Source organism: Anoplophora glabripennis, unplaced genomic scaffold (assembly GCF_000390285.2).
Source record: "Anoplophora glabripennis isolate ALB-LARVAE unplaced genomic scaffold, Agla_2.0 scaffold97, whole genome shotgun sequence".
NCBI classification, from domain to species: Eukaryota; Metazoa; Arthropoda; class Insecta; order Coleoptera; family Cerambycidae; genus Anoplophora; species Anoplophora glabripennis.
Genome location: NW_019416215.1, coordinates 650,764 through 670,352, shown reverse-complemented (window position 1 = coordinate 670,352; position 19,589 = coordinate 650,764). Strand labels below are relative to the sequence as shown.

The 19,589-nt window shown below is 31.0% G+C and overlaps 1 protein-coding gene across 1 annotated transcript in view; it reads left to right on the top strand.

The window, feature by feature from the left end:
- Window positions 1–496: 496 nt before the first annotated feature.
- The window catches only part of LOC108907319 (LIM/homeobox protein Lhx9-like), a 48,174-nt gene continuing 29,081 nt past the window's right edge, over window positions 497–19,589 (top strand). Inside the window, exons 1-2 of the mRNA XM_018710945.1 lie at window positions 497–564; window positions 15,255–15,583. Coding sequence (XP_018566461.1) covers window positions 15,327–15,583 — 257 coding nt within the window. The 5' untranslated portion in view covers window positions 497–564; window positions 15,255–15,326. The remainder of the gene's footprint in view (window positions 565–15,254; window positions 15,584–19,589) is intronic.

Sequence of the window (19,589 nt, the reverse complement as noted above, 5' to 3'; positions counted from 1 at the left end):
GTTGGTCCCCAGTCTCAGAGAACTAGATTAATCAATTTATTCTGTCTAGTTGGTTATTATTCCCCGGTTCCAGAGAACTCAGCCAACAGCCTACATGACGAACTCTCATATACTAAACCTGAGAGTGGCATAGTTGAAAGGCACTTCCAAACAAATGACAATGTTGAATTACACGGTAGGCGGCGTCGCCCGACGTTAGATTTCTAAATCGGGAGCGGGGAGAGTCAGTTTTGTCTCGCGTGATTGGATGAATTCGACACATTCGCGCAACGAGTGGGTGGGGCGAGGCAACTCATTCTGCCTAGGGGAGGAGCTTACGCAGCATCCCTGAGTGTGACGCAGAGGGCCTTTAGATGCGCCACTGTGCCGACGGTAAAGTGCACGACAGCGTTCTATGCCCTGACGGAAAGTCTGAGAACTACTCGGTTTGGTTTGCGGAGTCGCGCTTATGCTGTGTTGGTTTTATTCTGTTTGTTATGACGATTATATTTATTACCTATTCCATCTACTGAGTGACTGTGTTAGTTATAAGCTGGATTATGGATGGGGAATTAAGTAAATAAGGTAAGTGCCGTTTGTCTTGAAGTTAATTATCGCATAAATGTCCCGGGCGTTTAAAATGTGCAGTAAAGATAATATTAACATTATTAATTCACTTTTATGGCTATATGTCACATTTAAATAGTGCTACTGTGGAATGAAATTCTAAAGTAGCAGGTTTTTCTCATCAATGTCCAATGTACCTATTTATTTAATATTGAGTGATTCTTATATGTTAGTTTAGTGTGAAATTGGAAAATTAATACAGGCAATTGAAAGAATTACGAAATGCTTAGACTCTTTAACTCTTTTCAAAACTTGTCTTACCTGCAAATATTTTTTAACTCTTTTTAAAACTTGTCTTGCCTGCAAATATTTTTTGATGCCACTATAGAAGAGATTAATGCAGACCTTCAACATTCTACTGAATAATGAATACAATAATAAACACATTGTGTAAAAACACAGACCTGTATTAAACTAATTAACTGATTTTTAAACAACAGGCCACTCGTGTCCTATTGCTTTTACTCCCTCTAATTAAACAATTTTTAGATGACATCTACTCTAGGACGTACATCTTTGCTTTAGGTATAAAAATACAGACAACTAGATCCCTACTGATGTTATAATGTTCTTTTTTTGGAAATGCTGTCAATTGTTGGATTTTAATGTGGAACATATCTTGATATAGATATCGCATATTTAGTACATATTTTATACTTTATACATCTATAGTTGTAGTTTTGTTGTTTTGTAAAAGAAACTAGGTATTTGAACTTTTCTGAACTCGAAAGAAAATTTGAAGACGAAGATATTACGAGTATTACAAATACTTTCAGTCAATTTAACAAATGTGAACTGTTTAAGTACCTGATTGTTATTATGGGTGTTCAAAAAAATTTGTATCTACATTATCTTCATCATCACTTTGTAAGACCAAAGAATATTTTCTCTCAATCCATCCATCTTTTCATCGTAGCCGCGTCTTATCTTTCACAGTTGTTGGAACATAATTTAATCTTTAATTGTTTCTGATTAGATTCACTGTGTTTTTACTAATATTAAAGCGTTATTAAAATAGTATATTGTAGGTACTTTCTGATCATACCTATAATGGAACAGAAAATACTTCTTCACAGCAGTAGGTAAGGTTATTTTTGAACAATTCAGAACTGGTAATACAGTGCGGTATACAGTGGTCAGAGAGATTAGGATCTGTTAGTGTTAGGAAAGTAAGTAGATGTTAATTCCGAAAAATATTGTTCTTCAAACAAAGAAGGCCTTCTTAAGTTTACCTACTTATGTGGCAGTAGGTAACTACTTTACAAGAATTGAAATATTAATATGACAGTAGTTGGTGAGTACAGTATGTAGGTACTTAAATGGATTAAATTTTTATATGTACTTAAATATTTGAAGAAAAAAAAACAGTACTAGGTATCTGTTTTTTCCTAAGTAATCAATATATTTTTTTTATTTATAATGGAAGAAAAAATGTTTATAAAAAGTTCAGACTTCACACTATGAACTGTATGAAACAAAGAAGGATTAAATTATTCTTTAAACTTGATAAATAAATATACACCTATATAAAACTTTTTTGTAAGATATCTGTCATTATTACTTAGGTAACTCATATCTATTTTGCTTGTTTCATATTATTCAGTTGCTACTGTTTCCCTGTGATTACCTGTGTCTTGATTTTGTAAATATACAAGGTGTTTGTAAATAAGTGTGAAATATTCTAGGGGGTGGTTGCCGAAAAAAGTAGGTCGAAATATGCTTCGTTTCCAAGATACAGAGTGTTTAAATTTAAATTTTTTATTTATTTTTATTAATTATTTCAGTTTTAAAGATATTGATACGAAAATTGAAAAACGCTTTGGAGGGATAAATGTGCATTTTTTGGGGTGATCGGAACATTTCTACCGGCACCTTTAAATAAAAGATTAACAAAACCTATACAATAAAATATGTTTTATTTTTTCCTCAAAAACGGTGCATCTTACGAAAGAAATTGAAGAGGCCAATTCTATTCAGAATTGATGGTGGATTTCTAAAAAAATATCAAAACAAGAAAAAGTCACGTACCATTTTTATTATTAAAAAAAGTTGTAGCATTCTCGCACTAACGCCACTGGTGCAAATAGAAATTTTCGGATCACCACAAAAAATGCATATTTATCCCTCCAAAGCGTTATTCAAATTTCGAGTCAATATCTTTAAAACTTCGAAATAATTAATAAAAATAAGTAAATAATTTAAATTTAAATATTCTGTAATTCGGAAACGAAGCATATTTTGACCTGCATTTATATGAACTTTCTTTTCAAAATAACTTCGGCAACCACTCTCTAAAATATTTCGCACTTATTTACAAACACCCTGTATAGTTTCAGTTTAATTCAGGTGTAGAAACATCAAATTTATCATATATTATACTTAAAGAGACGGTATAAGTGCCCATTCATCGAATGTATACATATTATTACTTGAAGAGCAATAATTTTTAAGTACTTACATTGCAAATATACCCCAAGTAATAATATTACTTCTACACTGAAAAAAATATTATCTGTTATCAAACGAACTTGTAGATTGAAAAATGATTTGTTTAAATTTATGGTAAACTACTTAATTGTTAACATCTATTGCAGTAGTTTTTATAATTTTAAATTTGAATTATTATAAATTTTAAAGCACTTAGTTTAAATTAAATAAACAAAAAGTGAATCTTACACATTTCATAACTAATATTGTTAGGTTTGTCAACAGTAAATATTGAATAAACTGTTTTCACTACAAATCTACTTCATCAGTTACCAGCAAACTTATCGAATTGGTTAAAAGAAAACAAACCTATTTTCTATCCATATTACATTACAATTAGTACTGATATTTCAGTGATGATGGACGAGGCAGAAAAACGATTGTTCGATTTGGATGCATATACATACACCTTATTCTATATACACCAACACCTTCGAATAGATCATTTTTATATCTTGTCTTATTTGGAAAGGCCATTCCTATCTCTCTTAAGTTGTTGCAGGTGATTACTCGTAATCCAATTTTCTCTTGACGAGGACGTCTAAAAGAGACAGAGTACCTTTTTTCTCATCCCCATAGTGATGCTGATCCCCAAATGTTTTCCATTAATATGAATAGATAATAATAAATTTGCAGGGAAAGCCTCCGTCTATACGGTTGCTGAAACCAAGGCGCTCTTGAAGGCTCCCTCATAGGAAGTTACCAGAGTTGGTGACAAGGATCAACCCATAACTGCTCTCTTAGTTTGTTCATGAAGCTAATCCCTAAAGGAAAAGAAGGTCATTGTCACACTTTTGTCAAGTACCTATAGTAAACACACATCTTTAATCTATTGCAATGAGCGTTCAATGAAGCTCTTTCATTTGTATTCCTGTGGATGAAGACGACACTTGAAAACTTACTTGGATATCACTTGGCTCTAGTTGGATTTTGTTTATCGTATCTATAGCCTTAATGCAGATAAACATAATATGTTGTTACTTAGGTAATAGCGGAAAGCCAATATTGTAGTGCTGCAACATTGGTTTAATTTACCATACCTACTATAAATAAATAAAAAATAATCATTTAGGCAGCAAAATAAATGCCATTTAGTATCATGTACCTGTTTTGTTAAATAGAAAAACGCAATAACATTTTCACGATTTTATTACTATTAAAATATGTGGGAAATAGTGTGGCATCTTTATCGTTAAATGCATTTACCTCTAAAACGGTTCGTTATATCGATGACAATTATATTTTTTTCACATAAAAACAAACGAAAACATGGTTTCTAAATTTAAGGAACTAGGGCTGTCGAGTGTAGTTTCCTCCGGGTCCCCAAAGTGTTGTAGTTATAGATAAACTGAATACAGTAGAAGAATCAGCTTCAAATAACAAACCCTTTACCCAAAAACTATCCAAATTTCCATTACAAACCAAAATGTTAAACGATAATATTAAAAATTATATAAACTTGCAACAATATGTATTTGTAGACACATTTTGTATAATAATAATTATTCAAATTGTTTCTCTTAATATGTTTTGTATTTAAGGTAAGGTAAAAAGGACTAGTTAACTGTAGGAAGATAAATAACTAGAAAAAATTCGCACATCCCTTAAAAATCCAGAAAATATTAATAGTATAGAAATTAAATCATTTTGAAATGAATAATTCTGGAGATTATTAATTAATAATTAAATAGTATCAATTAGTGTAATTCCAAGAGGATATTGGAAAATAATGAAGCACCTGTTATGAGGAACAGGTGAAGCGATGTCTAACCTGTTTCCTCACCACCTCCTGTAAAATTAAGTTTTTCGCTGTTTCCATTAATTTCAGTCTCCACTAAACACCTTAATAATTTAGGGTAATTTATTCTAATGGTTCAATTTATAATTCAGGCCCTTAGTCATCAAAAATTCTGGTCACATTTACACCATCTTGTTGTTAAACTCAATTTCTTAGTGATTTATAGACCCAACGTTGTTTTGTTATTTGGCAACCGATTTGTTCTCGGCTGCCCCAATATGGTGGCTTACATTTGTCAATTTATGCTGTATATGTTTAAAAATCGTTAAAATGTAATTGTTGTATTTCATTTGAAAATGTCAGGTTATTAAGTAATAAAATCCTTCAAAATATGTGAAAATTAATTGCGTAAAAATGTCAATGGGGATTTTATCCCTAAGCAATTTATTGCCTGTTAATTAAATAAGACTTTATAAATAAATAAAGATGGGATAAATAGCAACCTATTTGAGTACAATATTTCATTTTCTAAATCTATTAGATTATGTACCATCTCCCAGATCAAAATTTTACCCAGTAGTACCCATGAGTACAAGATATCAGATTTAGCATAGAATATCTACCATGTTGGCAACACAGCAGATCTGTTTTAAAACCGATTCACGTTTATCTATTCACAAAATGATTTTGTAAGCTTAATTTTAGTAAATCATATTATATTCTTAAATGCTATACAAACATATGCATCCTGATATAAATTAAGAAACTGGTATCAAATTCTTTGAGAAAAAAATTTATAAATTTATATTTTGCAATTTGAAGTACCCCTATAATAGTCTTTAGTTATAAGTATTAGTGAAAACTGTTGAGGATTTCACACTAGCAAACCAGATACCACATATATCTGAATAATTGTAGATTTGTTTTCGCTGCCCGTCGCGTCGCAGTGTACAAATTCAACTTGTACCTACATAAAATAAACTTTTCAATATACATACAGAGTTTGCTCTAATTGTTTTTGACTAAAAAGTAATTGATTCTATCCTAAGTAGAGCAAATGCTCACAACTGCTATTGTTAAAGTTATAATTAAAATAACAAGAAGTAGTATTTGAAAAAATTACATATTTTTAAAATTTATAATTAATACACTATTTAATTCTGGTTCTACCAATACATTGTTTTAAATATATAGGAAACTATTGTTTGTTTCTTGGTTCAAAAATATTTTTTAAAAAACTTACTAGTTTGATGTAAACATACATATTTTACATTATCTAATATGAAACTAACTTTTAAGTTTATTTTCTCCGATTAATTCTAACCCCTTCTAAATAAATATCTGCTCAGAAATAAGATCATACACAATTTCATCATTTCGTATTTATATTATTTATTTCTTTATTAGAATTCGAAATGCCATTATAAGAACATTGTACGCTATATGTGACATAAACAGGTGAATATTGGATATAAAACGCATATTGCTAACACAGTTGTATATTGACTATAAACCATATCCTTCACTAGTATACAACGTTGTTTATACTCTTTACAAAATGATACCTGTTATTAAAGTGTTGTATACTCTGCATGAGTTAAAAACATGTGACATTAAATTTTCAGAAATTTTGTTGTAGAACTATAATTACAAAATGAGATTCTAATGTACAACAAACATTTAAGTATTAAAAGTAGTGACAAATCACTCTTAAACTGTCCAAACAACTACAAGCTATAAAAGAGTTAGATACTTTCTACTTCAGACAAAGGGGTGTGATCCCACAAACCATGTCTTCATACTAGGTATATATATCCTCATCTAACTAGAAGAAGCATAATAGTCGATGCACAGAGGACTATCGGAAATTCGACGATCGTAACCGATTATGCACCGACAGGTGACGAAGAATTAAGCGCTTTCCAGTTAAACTCATTCAATAATGAGTATGGAGATGATTGTTTTTTTTTTAAGTTGTATATTTATTACAAAAGTTTATCTTTCATTGTAACATTGTTTTTTGTACCTACTGCGTTTATGATATTTGTGCATCAAACAAAGTTGTTAATTTTAAATTATTCTTGTATTAAATTTTGTATTAGTTGTATGTAACAGGTGCGTAATGAGGTGCAATGTTATATTTTGTCAATCTAAATTTCAAATGCATATAATTAATCAACAATTAACTTATATACATATATGTAGATATATTAAATTTATAAAATGAATCAATACAGTGTAAATCAAATTAACTGAATTGTTCTGTGCACCTTTTTTTGTCAAAGCAAACTTAACACTGCAATTCTACTGTCATTAAACTTTTAAAAGAATAGCGACATGGAGGTTTTAAAAATATAACAAGGCCCTCCGCATTCAAGCATCTACTGACGTCGACATAAAAACATGTCGGCAATGCCGTAAAATATAATCCTAAGTAATTGTTACACGACAAGGAGCATTGTTTAAGGCCTATAAATTTTATAAGAGTGCAGTTACAATCGGCAATTAACAAATTAACAATGTACTCGTCTGTCCCAGGTCTGCATAAGCCAAATAAACTAGATTTCAATTAGGAGTCACTTTGCGCTCATTAGTCTCGAAAGAGACAAACCGTTCAAAAAGTAACACATGTAAGAAAGACGGCCTGCGACATATAAAGCAATCTAAATGCATTAAGATTCAATTAGCTAATAGAAAAGAACAGCACAGATAATAATTGTACGTGTAAGAGAAGAATGGCGCATTACTCACCGGTTGCATGACACAGGGATATATACTATAAATCTGATAATTTTTACCATTCGTAATTGACATAATTGGTGTATAAGCTTTTATTCAACTAAGTTAAAGTTGGAGAGATAATGAAAATGTGAGGATAATTTTCACATGCACTCTAAATATAATGAATCGGTATGGGTAAGTTGATTTATTTAAAAAAAAAAACACGTTTTTTTATGAATTGTTGTAAAATTTTTCCATAGTTAATGTCTTTTTATCGAATTTGTTATAAAGGAGAAAACGACTTTCAGACAAATTGTACATATTTCCTTGAATTCTTTAAGTTGTACTTTGTACAGTTGTACAGTGTGCAGCACAACGTTTTGGGTGGTATCTATATGTTTTTAGATCGCTGATTCCGAATTCGGTGTCCGATCAGTTCTGGTTCAGTTAAATGTCAAATATAGAGAATCAATTGCCAACAAAATAAACCTACAAATGAATTCATTTTTGAGGTCGCTGAATCCAAGTCTATAGTGGGAAACTTGGCTACTAACACGTCTACTATTACAAGAATTTACCATCTATAAGTTCAGGTGATCATAGATGTGATCTCGACAAACAAGACAGCTTTTCCTATATTTGTGACCTGTATGAGGTTCGTAAGAATACGAGAAAGATCAACCAACTTATTAAAGATGTGTGTAAAAGTGTGTTTGGTTTTGAATCCCAAAGTGAAGAATTTGATTGGGTTTGAGGAGCAGGGAGAAAGATTTCACGAGGATATTAAGGAGCGTCGGTACCAAGGCAGATGGGATATAAATATGTTAGCCGACTACTGCTGGTCGCTAAAATGAGATTTACCATTGAAATCGAGAAAATCTAAAAGAAATCTACTTCGCAGCTGTTTTGACAACAAAATAGTTCGATATAACAAAAGTGTGTGGTAATCTAGATACCATAATAGTGAGATACAGTGATTTCATCATCAAGCAAAAAACCTCTTATCTGGAAAAACTATTCTCAAGAATCTCAATCGTCACGAACAAATTGGTTTAAAGCTTACTAGAATTTTATCATATCAGAAGAATTAACTCGAGAGTTACGAACTCAAAGCTTTCTTTCTTTAGTCTTATTTGCTACTTAAATATTAATACTCACACACTAGAGTGTTTTGAGTTTAGAACTTGAGAGTATTTAGCAGATCCGAGTCAAACAGACCCCGGATTCGGATTCAGTAACCCCAAAAACGAATAGATATGCAGCTTTAGTTTGTTGGCAATTGATTCTCTACATTTGACCTTGAACTGACCTTAACCCAGATCTGATCGGGTCAAACGGACGCAGGATTTGGATGTAGCGACCCCAAAAACATATGTACAGATACACCATGGTATTGTCTTTCGGACCTCTCACTTTCTTTTTGTAGGGCTATGTAATTACAATCCATGTGATCTTAGCTTCATTAATATTAATGATTTGTTTACAATGAACATTGACAAACCGTTGAATCTATGCTCGAGATAATGTGATCGCTGACTGGTTTAATAAAATTTCATGAAAAATTACAGCAAGTACCAACCGATGAAACAGAATGTTGTGTTTTATCGTGATCTTGATCTTATTACATCAATAATTTTAAATTTTACCAATATTTATTTGCTAATGCGAAGGAAATAAAACTACGGTTCTAAACAAAATTAGTGGTCACATGGATTGTAATAATTTAAGAAAGTGCTGTACCTGCATGGAAAATATATAAGGAACTAACCAGTGGCGTCGGAATTAGATGGACCGGGCGGGGTTTCAACTACCCAAAAAATGACATTTGTATTTTATTTCTAGTCTAGGTTCACTTACTATACTTAGTATATCTTCTTTAGTTAAGTAATATTTTGGCTTTTTTTGTTAATGATGTTTTTGATTTTGTTGTTTATTTTTTCTATTGATTTATTTAATATTTTGCTTGCGTTGTTAATGTTATTACAATTTTCCTACAAATATTCAGTATTTGTACAGTCTTCATTAGTACATAATTTAAAAATCTGCTTTTACTGTAATATATCTACCTACAATACTATTTTTAGTGAATGTTTGAAAGTAAATATGATACTCGTAGTACAACCGAAATAGTTTGTTTCATTGTAAGCGGAAAAGTTATAAATTTTATTAGTTTTATGATGATACGTTCATAAAACGATTATTAGGTGTGCAAGGGGTTTAATGTCAAGGGTGGGGTTTCTTCCAAAGAATGGAAAGTTACTGTAGCTCTTTGGTATATCTACTATTGTTGGTAAAATTCTCTGTGATGTCATACACTGAAAGAAATGGCCTTACTAAATTGTTTCTCTAGAATAATGTGTATAGCGCATATTAAAACGATTAAAACAAATATACAACTTTTATTTTAAAGAAACGCTCATCTCCATACTCAATTTATTCAATGAGTTTAGCTGTGAAAAAAGATTATAAAGAATTACTTATATATTATAGGCTTTATGTTCCATTCGTATATATCAGGAAGATTTGTTGTATAAAAACCAATATCCGAATGTGTATATAACAGCTTTATTGATTCATACTTAAATCTTGTCTAAACCTTAAAAATTGTTATCTTGTATGTAGAAACCCCTAATGTTAAGATTTACATAAGATAGAGGAACAGAAGGCTAAGGGTGACATAGAATATCACGAGTAGAGTCAATCACACAGAGACAATAGAATTAGAAAAAATAATCACCTTTCCGTGGATGCTTCATTCTTAGAATGAAGCAATTATAGTGCAAATTCTCATGTAACGTAATGCAATACAAGAAGACACGGGTGCATCGCTACTAAGAAGATAAGCTGTACAGTTTTGGGAGAGATTCACAATATTCACCTGTTTATGTCATATATAGTAAATATTTAATATGCAATAATGACATTTAGAATTGCAATAAATAATAAAGCACATTTCTTTCAGTGTATAATTTACTTTTTCGAAATTGAAACTCCTCAAATCACCGCTATGCCACTTTTACACACTGTATGTAGTAATCCGATTGATCTAATCTTTTTTTACATTTTTCATGAGTTAAATTTGCAGCATCTAAGTTAGAAGCGCATCGTTTGTTTCTTTTCCGTCGGAATAATGTTGGGGAAATAAATTAAACTTGCTAACATAATATTTCCAAAAGTAATTGCTGCAACTGACGACATTTAATGTTAAAGAAACATTTTAAGTACTCGGTTGGATACCCTTCCAGGGATGATCTCATATGACACACATATCTTTCTCCCAGAAGCTGAAGTGTAAATAATCGCCTGAAAAAGTTTTGTTGATATTTACTTAAAATGTGAATTAACCTACTTTGCAATAATATCAGAAAAGGAAGAAAGAGTGAATAGTGTTGGGAGGTTCTGAACTCAGCACTACAAAGTGTCAAATGAATTTCATGTACCTGACTAAAGGTATTCTTTATCTTTACGAAAACTTACACACCGCACACGCTGCGGTACAACTCCTGCGCAAATTAATGCTGCTATTTCAGACCTTGCAATGTTATCCGTACAGATATAGGCTTTCCCTTCGAATTGTAAGAAAGATTTATTTGTACTGACTGGTGTCTAAGATTAGATCATAAGTTCGGTAAAAATATAAATAGTGGAGAAAAATAAATTTTATTGTTAATATAATGAGCTTTTTATTTAGTGTTATTTTAAGTTTTTGAAAACTTATTTTGTCTATCTTTCTGTTAATTCTATATCAATATAATTTTTTTATTAGCAAAAAAAAACTCTAAAAGAACTGTTTTATTTGCAAACGTTATGGAATTTTAACATGAAATAAGACATCTTAACATAGCTTACAATTTTAAAAGATTTGTAGACATTTTTGGGGTTGCATTTCAGCATACCTATACGTTGATCTCAAATATCATAATTATTATTACCTCATTGATGAGAATTTTAGGAAAATTTGTAAATTTGATTTAAATTAATTTAGTACTTTTTGAAATAAACTGAAAATACTTTTTTGTACAACGAAAAAAGTTATATTTTTCAATATTTGGCGAATGCGCCGGTCGAAGAGGGTTAAATTTTAGACAGTTTAGTTTCTAAGAAGTAAAAAACTTGTAGACAACAATTAATAATACTCGTACCTAATAGTAGGTATTTTACATACTGCATTTTTTCAAGATACTGCATTGTTAAAAACTTGTTTTATGCCCATAAATTCAAAATTTGTATTTCCGTTTTCACTTCTCTAATTCTTTCTGTGCATAGTTTATTTCAAAACATTTAATTAACAGACTATAGTCAAATATGCAGTATGTCCACAACTAGACTGAACAATGTGCAAAACATTTATGTGTTCATTTTACAGAAAAAAGCCAATTTTGATTAAAAAATTGCTTCTTTTTAAATAAAAGTTGCGAAAGTGAATTTTAAATTTGTACATAAAGGGTTTTCAGCAAATAAAAAAAAACTTGTTACACTGAAAATTTACTTATTTTAATATACCACCTTGCTGAGAAAGAAATTGGTCGAATGGGTGGCACCTTTATAACATTCTTTTAGCTGTAGACCCACTCCGTCTCCACTGTAGCTAGCGGCCAACCCCTTTTGTGGAATATATTCGCTCGTTCCACAGATCCACCCGAAATACGAAAACCTACCCACACCTTTTTTTTGCTACATTTACTAGTTATTTAATTTTTGTTTAAAGCAAGTTTAGACACACATTTGTTTCCCATTAATTTTGTATTGTAGCAAAAGTGGCTTTTTTGTTACAAGATCATTTTTTCTTGTAGCAAACTGAAAATGATGGAAATTAAACGAATGTGCCTTGATTTTCGACAAAATGCTATTAAAGAAAGTTGTCTCGAATTGTATACTTGTTTTAATTATTCTTTGTAGTTAAATTGGCTTATTTCGATTGTTCTAAATTGTACGAGACTTATCACCAAATTAAATAAAAGTTGATTTTGAAAAGAAACAAAGAAAACAAATTATTTATGTTCATCAGTAACAAATATCTTTGATTTGTTATTCCAGTGCGCAAATTATAAAGTCACTGAAAATATGGACGATCAGAGAATTTACGTTATCAAATTCCTAAAACATCCGCTATTTTTCAATCACGCCAACTATAAACATTCTAAGATTGACGTAAGACTAGTATAGGCCAGGAAAATAAGCTGGGAAATGACCATTTCGCGACTTTTTGTTTCGGCAAGCTGAATTTATCACTATAGATGCTAAATATTATGTACAATAACATATTAGTTTCCACAGTTATAAAAATGGGGGGGGAAGATTGTTTACAGGGTGGTTAATTGTATAATTTTTAAGTAAATTCACGTTTTTTGCTTATAACTTTTTTTCGTTCATTTCCACGAGAAAACAGTACTTTTTTTTCGGCTTCAAAAGACCTACAAAACTAGCCCTCGAGCGTAAAAAAATATTAATTACATCAAAAGTTATAAACAGAAGATGTTTATTTATGACTTTTGAATTAAACATTTATAAACTGCGTTATTATTACTAGAATGTTTAGGCATCGCATTCCCTCATTCCTTATCACTGTCTAATAACTTACACGAAATCTGGAATCGGTAAGTTGAATAGTTTACAAGTTATGGCCTTAAAAACAAATTAACTAATTATTAGTCCGGACGATCCCGAGCATATTCCACAATCGCACTGATTTTTTTCAAGGTAGATTTCATAATAATACATTGAAATCTATCATTTTTTTTAATTTCAAATTTACAACCTGGATTTTTTTTATTTTTTAGCCTTAGTTGCAAAATGAAATATACGACGCACGAGCGTGATATGGTATATATTATTACATCGAAAAACTTATGAAAAGAGCTTTAAGTTAAAATCGTCAAGATTCGTTGAAAAACGACGGAGTTACAGACTGCCAAAGTTGACGGCCGATTGTTATACAAATTAGGTTGGTAGCAACAAAAAAAAAATACTGTCATAACTGGCTACCGGAGTCCTTTCCCAGGTAAAAATATTTTATTTGTGGAAGTATGTTAAGTACATAAGAAATATTTTAGAGTATTTTCATGACCCAGTGATTAAATTGAAGGTAATTTGTTTGGGAATGGGGTCAGTTTTTAAAGAAAACCAGTTTATTGGTTAGCCGACGTTTCGGCTATATTTAAGCCTTCTTCAGGACACTAAAATAATTACAATAAATAAACATACACATCATTATACATATTGACTATTAGGATTAAAACAGATTAAAATTCAATAATATTACAATGATGAAGGATATAATATAATAATAAATTTATCGGGTACTTACATCCAAAAAAGGTTTTCCGTGTAACAAATAATCTAAATAATGGGGAGTAAAGCAACATACTACCTATTTTACTCCTCATTATTTAGATTATTTGTATATTGTAATATTATTGAATTTTAATCTGTTTTAATCCTAATATTCAATATGTATATTGATGTGTATGTTTATTTATTGTAATTATTTTAGTGTCCTGAAGAAGGCTTAAATATAGCCGAAACGTCGACTAACCAATAAACTGGTTTTCTTTAAAAACTGACCCCATTCCCAAACAAATTACCTTCAATAAGAAATATTGTCAAAAGTCAGTGGGTCGCTTGATTTTCGGCGAGCCGTGGCGCGGCGGAAGGGTGGGGAAGCGAACGATAGCGAGTCCGAAGAAAATAACGATATTATTCATAATCCTGCCGTCAAATAAGGAAAATTCGCTTGAAAATAATATATTTGACAGTCTGTAACTCCGTTGTTTTTCAACGAATCTTAACGATTTTTTTTTAACTTAAAGCTCTTTTCATAAGCTTTCCGAATATGTCATAATATATAACTATTTCAAGCTCGTGCGTCGTGTATTTCATTTTGCAACTAAGGCTAAAAAATAAAAATTTTCCAGGTTGCAAATTTGAAATTTAAAAAAAAAAAATGATAGATTTCAATGTATTATTATGAAATCTACCATGAAAAAAATCAGTGCGATTGTGGAAGGTCCTCGGGATGGTCCAGACTAATAATTAGTTAATTTGTCTATAAGGACTACTTGTAAACTATTCAACTTATCGATTCCAGATTTCGTGTGAGTTATTAGACAGTGATCAGGAATGAGAGGATGCGATGCCAAAACATTCTGGTAATAATAGCACAGTTTATAAATGTTTAATTCAAAAGTAATAAATAAACTTCTTCTGTTTATAACTTTTGATCTAGTCAATATTTTTTTACGCTTAAGGGATAGTTTTGTAGGTCTTTTGAAGACGAAAAAAAGTACTTTACTGTTTTCTCGTGTAAATGAATGGAAAAAACGTAAATTTACGTAAAAGTGATTAACCACCCTGTAAACAATCTTCCCCCCATTTTTGTGACTGTGGAAACTAATATGTTATTGTACATTATCATCTATAGTGATAAATTCAGCTTGCCGAAACAAAAAGTCGCGTCCAACTCTATATTTCCCGGACTACGTAATTCGTACCTGCATTAACCTAACTAGTAAACAGGTACGCGAACTACTCAGACACGAGACAAGAACCCGGGAGCTGCAGCGTCATCAGATATCGCCAACCGTCTGGGCGCCTATAACGCCAAACGCTCCCAGACGTCCCCACAGCCTGCTATTACCGCTATTAATATTTATTAACTCAATTAAATTTCGCGATTTTTTCTCACATTCGCTACTTTTTCCAGATAACTGTCAGCGAATTTCCTACAAGAGACGGCTGGCGAACACCTTACATTCAGTACGGAAAGAAGTTTCGCATGATGCTGAAGGAGCGCGAGAGTATAGAGCGCAGTGTGTCTTCGCCTTGCTCTAGCCTTGGGGGTTCTTCGGGCATTGAAGTGTCATCCTGTGCTGGCTGTGGTGAAAGAATACATGACCGTTACTACCTCCTGGCTGTCGACCGACAATGGCATGCCTCATGTTTGAAATGCTGCGAATGCAAGCTTCCCTTGGACTCCGACTTGACTTGTTTCGCTAGAGATGGAAATATTTATTGCAAGGAGGATTATTATAGGTAAGATAAACCTCAGGGTTTTTGCATTTGGTACCTGTACGGTGCGAGTGAATGGCGCTGTCTACATGTCTGAGTTACCTAACGAGTTGATATCTGTTTGAGTTTGGCGGTTGGTTTTTGTATCGAAAAATAAAACGCATTATCTTATATTATAGGGTGAGTCAACGCTGTGACAAAGTTGATTTATGGCTAGAATATAATTGAGGCAAAATGTTTCAAATTAGGTTCGTGTAGGGGAGCAAGAAATGCACATTTTAAAAATAATTTGACTTATATAGGGTGATTCGTTTTCGGAGGGCTGATTTGAGTGGTTATTTATATTTTACATGTAATAATGCAATTTTTTCGTAATAGGTACTATCTGTCAAAAATCAACCGTCACCAGTCTAAGTTTACATCATGAGCTAAGTCTAACTATGAATCTTGAAAGACAATTGAGATATCGCAAAAGGTATAACAATTACTTTAAACTGGTTAATCCATTTTTGGAAAAAAGTTTATACAGAAAAGTATCATATTTTTTATGTACCTATACAGGGTGTTTCATTTCCGGTGTGCCAAACAAACACAGATGACAGAGAAAGTAATTTTGAACAGAAAAGTCATATTGATATGTGTCCGAAAACGCCCCCCTGTGGCGCTACTACGCCCCTTTAAAGGGGGCCATCAAGACACAATTTTATTTCAATATCTCGAAAATGCTTCGAGATAAATTGATAAAATTTTATGCAGAGGTACCATTTGTTACGAGGAATTACTTTATATAAACCAAATTTACACATTTAGTGGAGTCAAGATAGATTTTGACTTTGCGAAAATTACTGGAAGAGAGAACTTTTTATTTTTCGCTTTGTAAAGTTGTCAAAAATAATATATAAAAAGTTATCAACTGTAGAGTGTACGCTAAATTATTTATTTAACAAAATAGTTGCAAAATTACAGTTTTTGCAATATATTAAAAAATATATAATTTAAAAACATTCGAAAGAACAGGAAATTTTACATAAAAAATGCTAATAAAGTTTTTTTCTAAAATGCAAATTGAAGGCTGTAGAATTTTTTTCCTAACGTACGAAAAATGAAATGACCGGACCCCAAGTATAGCTCTCGATGAGCGCACTACACTAAATTTGTTATAACTTGATCTAATTGATCAAATCGACCTCAAAAAAATTTAAATGAAAGAAGAGTCATCCGGCTATCAAAATTTTATGTCTCTAAACTTGAGAAAGTTACGTCATTCTATAATTTTGTACATTAATAATAAAATAACTGTCATTCTTTTAATTTTTAAAGTAAATATCTGTAACTTTCACAGATTACTCTTCAAATGACGACTGAAACAGTGGGCGATATGAAAAAAATCTTAAAAATTTAATTTGAAATATATAGAGCCCAACATATTCAATAGTTTTAAAAAATCACAAATTTGACTTTTTAGGACAAACTTTATAGATCTAAAACTATAGTTGTAAATGTGATATTGAAACTTTATGAAAGCAGTTTTTAAAGCTTAAAGTCTCTACTTTAAGAGCCATTTTGAATTTTCATTGTTTGACATCATATTCTTGTTTAGCGACGTCAAAAACCCCTATATTACAAATATAAGCGAGTTTGGTTTAAAATCAATAATTGTTAAATAAATTGTTCAAAATATTCGGCCATATTGGATCAGCCATTTTGAATTTTCATTTTCCGACTTCATATTCTTGTTCAGCGACATCTAAAACCCATATATTGTCAATTTGAATAATTCGATTTAAAATTTATTGAATTATTTTAAATGTTCTTAAAAGACTATTTAAACTAAAATTTAATTATCGTCAATAAGTATATTGTTATTCGTAAAATTGAAATAATAAATCTAAACAAGGCCTATTACATTTATTTTATCTTTCCCTTACTCGAAGGTTTTTATTCCTTTCTTGTAACAATAAAAACCAAACTTTGTAATGGACATATCGTCCCTCTTATCACGTAGGGAAGTATAATCCAAGAAATGGATATACACATACGCCTCTACGTGATAATAGGGACGATATATTTCATTGCAGAAAGGGGCTATCTACATTTATTTTTTTTATATTTATGCTTTGTAGCAATTGCATATTTTACCTTCACATCTTAACTGTATGTGGGGTACTATGATTTCAAGTTTTTTATATTTGATGCAACATTGATGTTCCTCAAGGTTCCGTCTTGGGTCCCTTGCTCTTTAGTTTATTTATTAATGACATTGGTGCCATTGTTAATGTGAATCGTTCACTGTATTCCAACGACATGAAGTTTTTATCTGTTGTTGATGATGATTATCTGTTTGCAATGTTACTAAATAACACAGAAAAAATGTAAGGGGCGATGAAAATGAACAGGGGTCTTTGGTATAGATTTTTTGAAAAACTCTCCCCTGAAAAGTTATGCCCCTTCGAAGATTTAAAAAAAAATGGTTTTTCTTTTTTATTCTCCATGTATATCAAGCTAAAGAAACCTAACTTGGTGAACATTATCTATCAAGAACACTACACTTTTTGAAATTTTTTCAACCCTGAAATATTTTTGTAAGTGGTTGAAATAATCAACCCCTATGACATTTTTTCTTAAAACATTTTTTAAATAAATTTTTTTCTTTTTAAAAAATATGTCTAAAAACTAACTTAGGTACTGATCTCTTCAAGTTTTTTCGAAAATTTAAGGATTTATGAAAAAATAAATATATTGCAAAACACTTAAAAAGATTTATTTAAATGTATTTTGCCAAAAGATCTAGTGGCCTGTCCCATACAAAATGGGTTGAAAGAAAGAACAAAAAGGGTATTTTTTGGCAGATAATGTTCACCAAGTTTGGTTTCTTCAGCCTGGAAGATGAAAAAAAAATATTTTTTTAATTTTTGGAGGGGCATAACTTTTCGGCGAGTTTTTTCAAAAAATTTTATACCAAAGAACCCTATTAATTTTCATCAAAGAATCGCCCTTTACATTTTTCGGTGTTATTTAGATACACCCTGTATATTGTCATATTCCAGGCAAAATAATGTCATACTTTCTAATAATTATAATCTGAATGGAAATGTCTGGCATGGAGTAAATGATATTCTCGATCTGTGTGCAAAGTTTGATTCAAAATTAACTTTCAGTAGTTATATTGAGAATATTGTTTTGTCTGCGTATAAAAAAATTGATTTTTTTATTAGATTTTCTAGAGGTTTTGACGATGTCGATCTACATAAGTTATTCTACAATTCATTTGTAAATGTAGGCTTGAATATGGTTCGCTTATTTGGAATTCAGGTTACAGTAAATATCCCAAAAACAATGAAAATATCCAGCGTAGTTATTTAAAGTTTTGGATTTGTTCCTTAATATTTTTGCATAAAATAATAGATAATAACTCAATTGTAAAAATATATTACACACGCTGAATTTTCATGCATGAAAGTTGAGAACGTTTTGTCTTCACACATGCTATGAAGTTTTCGTCCCTTTATGATGAAAAGATTATATTGCTATCCAGGAACACCTTGATATACCTAATTGATGCTAAGTATTACTGATATAAAATATATATTTGCGATAGTACCATTTTAATTGATATTTGTAGTAAATGTAATAACTGTTTCGACTTTTTAAACATTATTCTTCATATTTCTTTTGTAAATCCCCATCCTCTAATTGTTCTATAAATAAATAAAATAGTCCCAAATGTATCACAACACGAATAGTAAGATACTTTTAGATTTGCAACACAAAATAAGTACCACAAACAATCATTATNGCAATTGCATATTTTACCTTCACATCTTAACTGTATGTGGGGTACTATGATTTCAAGTTTCTTATATTTGATGCAACATTGATGTTCCTCAAGGTTCCGTCTTGGGTCCCTTGCTCTTTAGTTTATTTATTAATGACAATGGTGCCACCGTTAATGTGAATTGTTCCTGTATTCCAACGACATGAAATTGTTATCTTTGCTGATGATGATTATCTGTTTGTAATGTTACTAAAT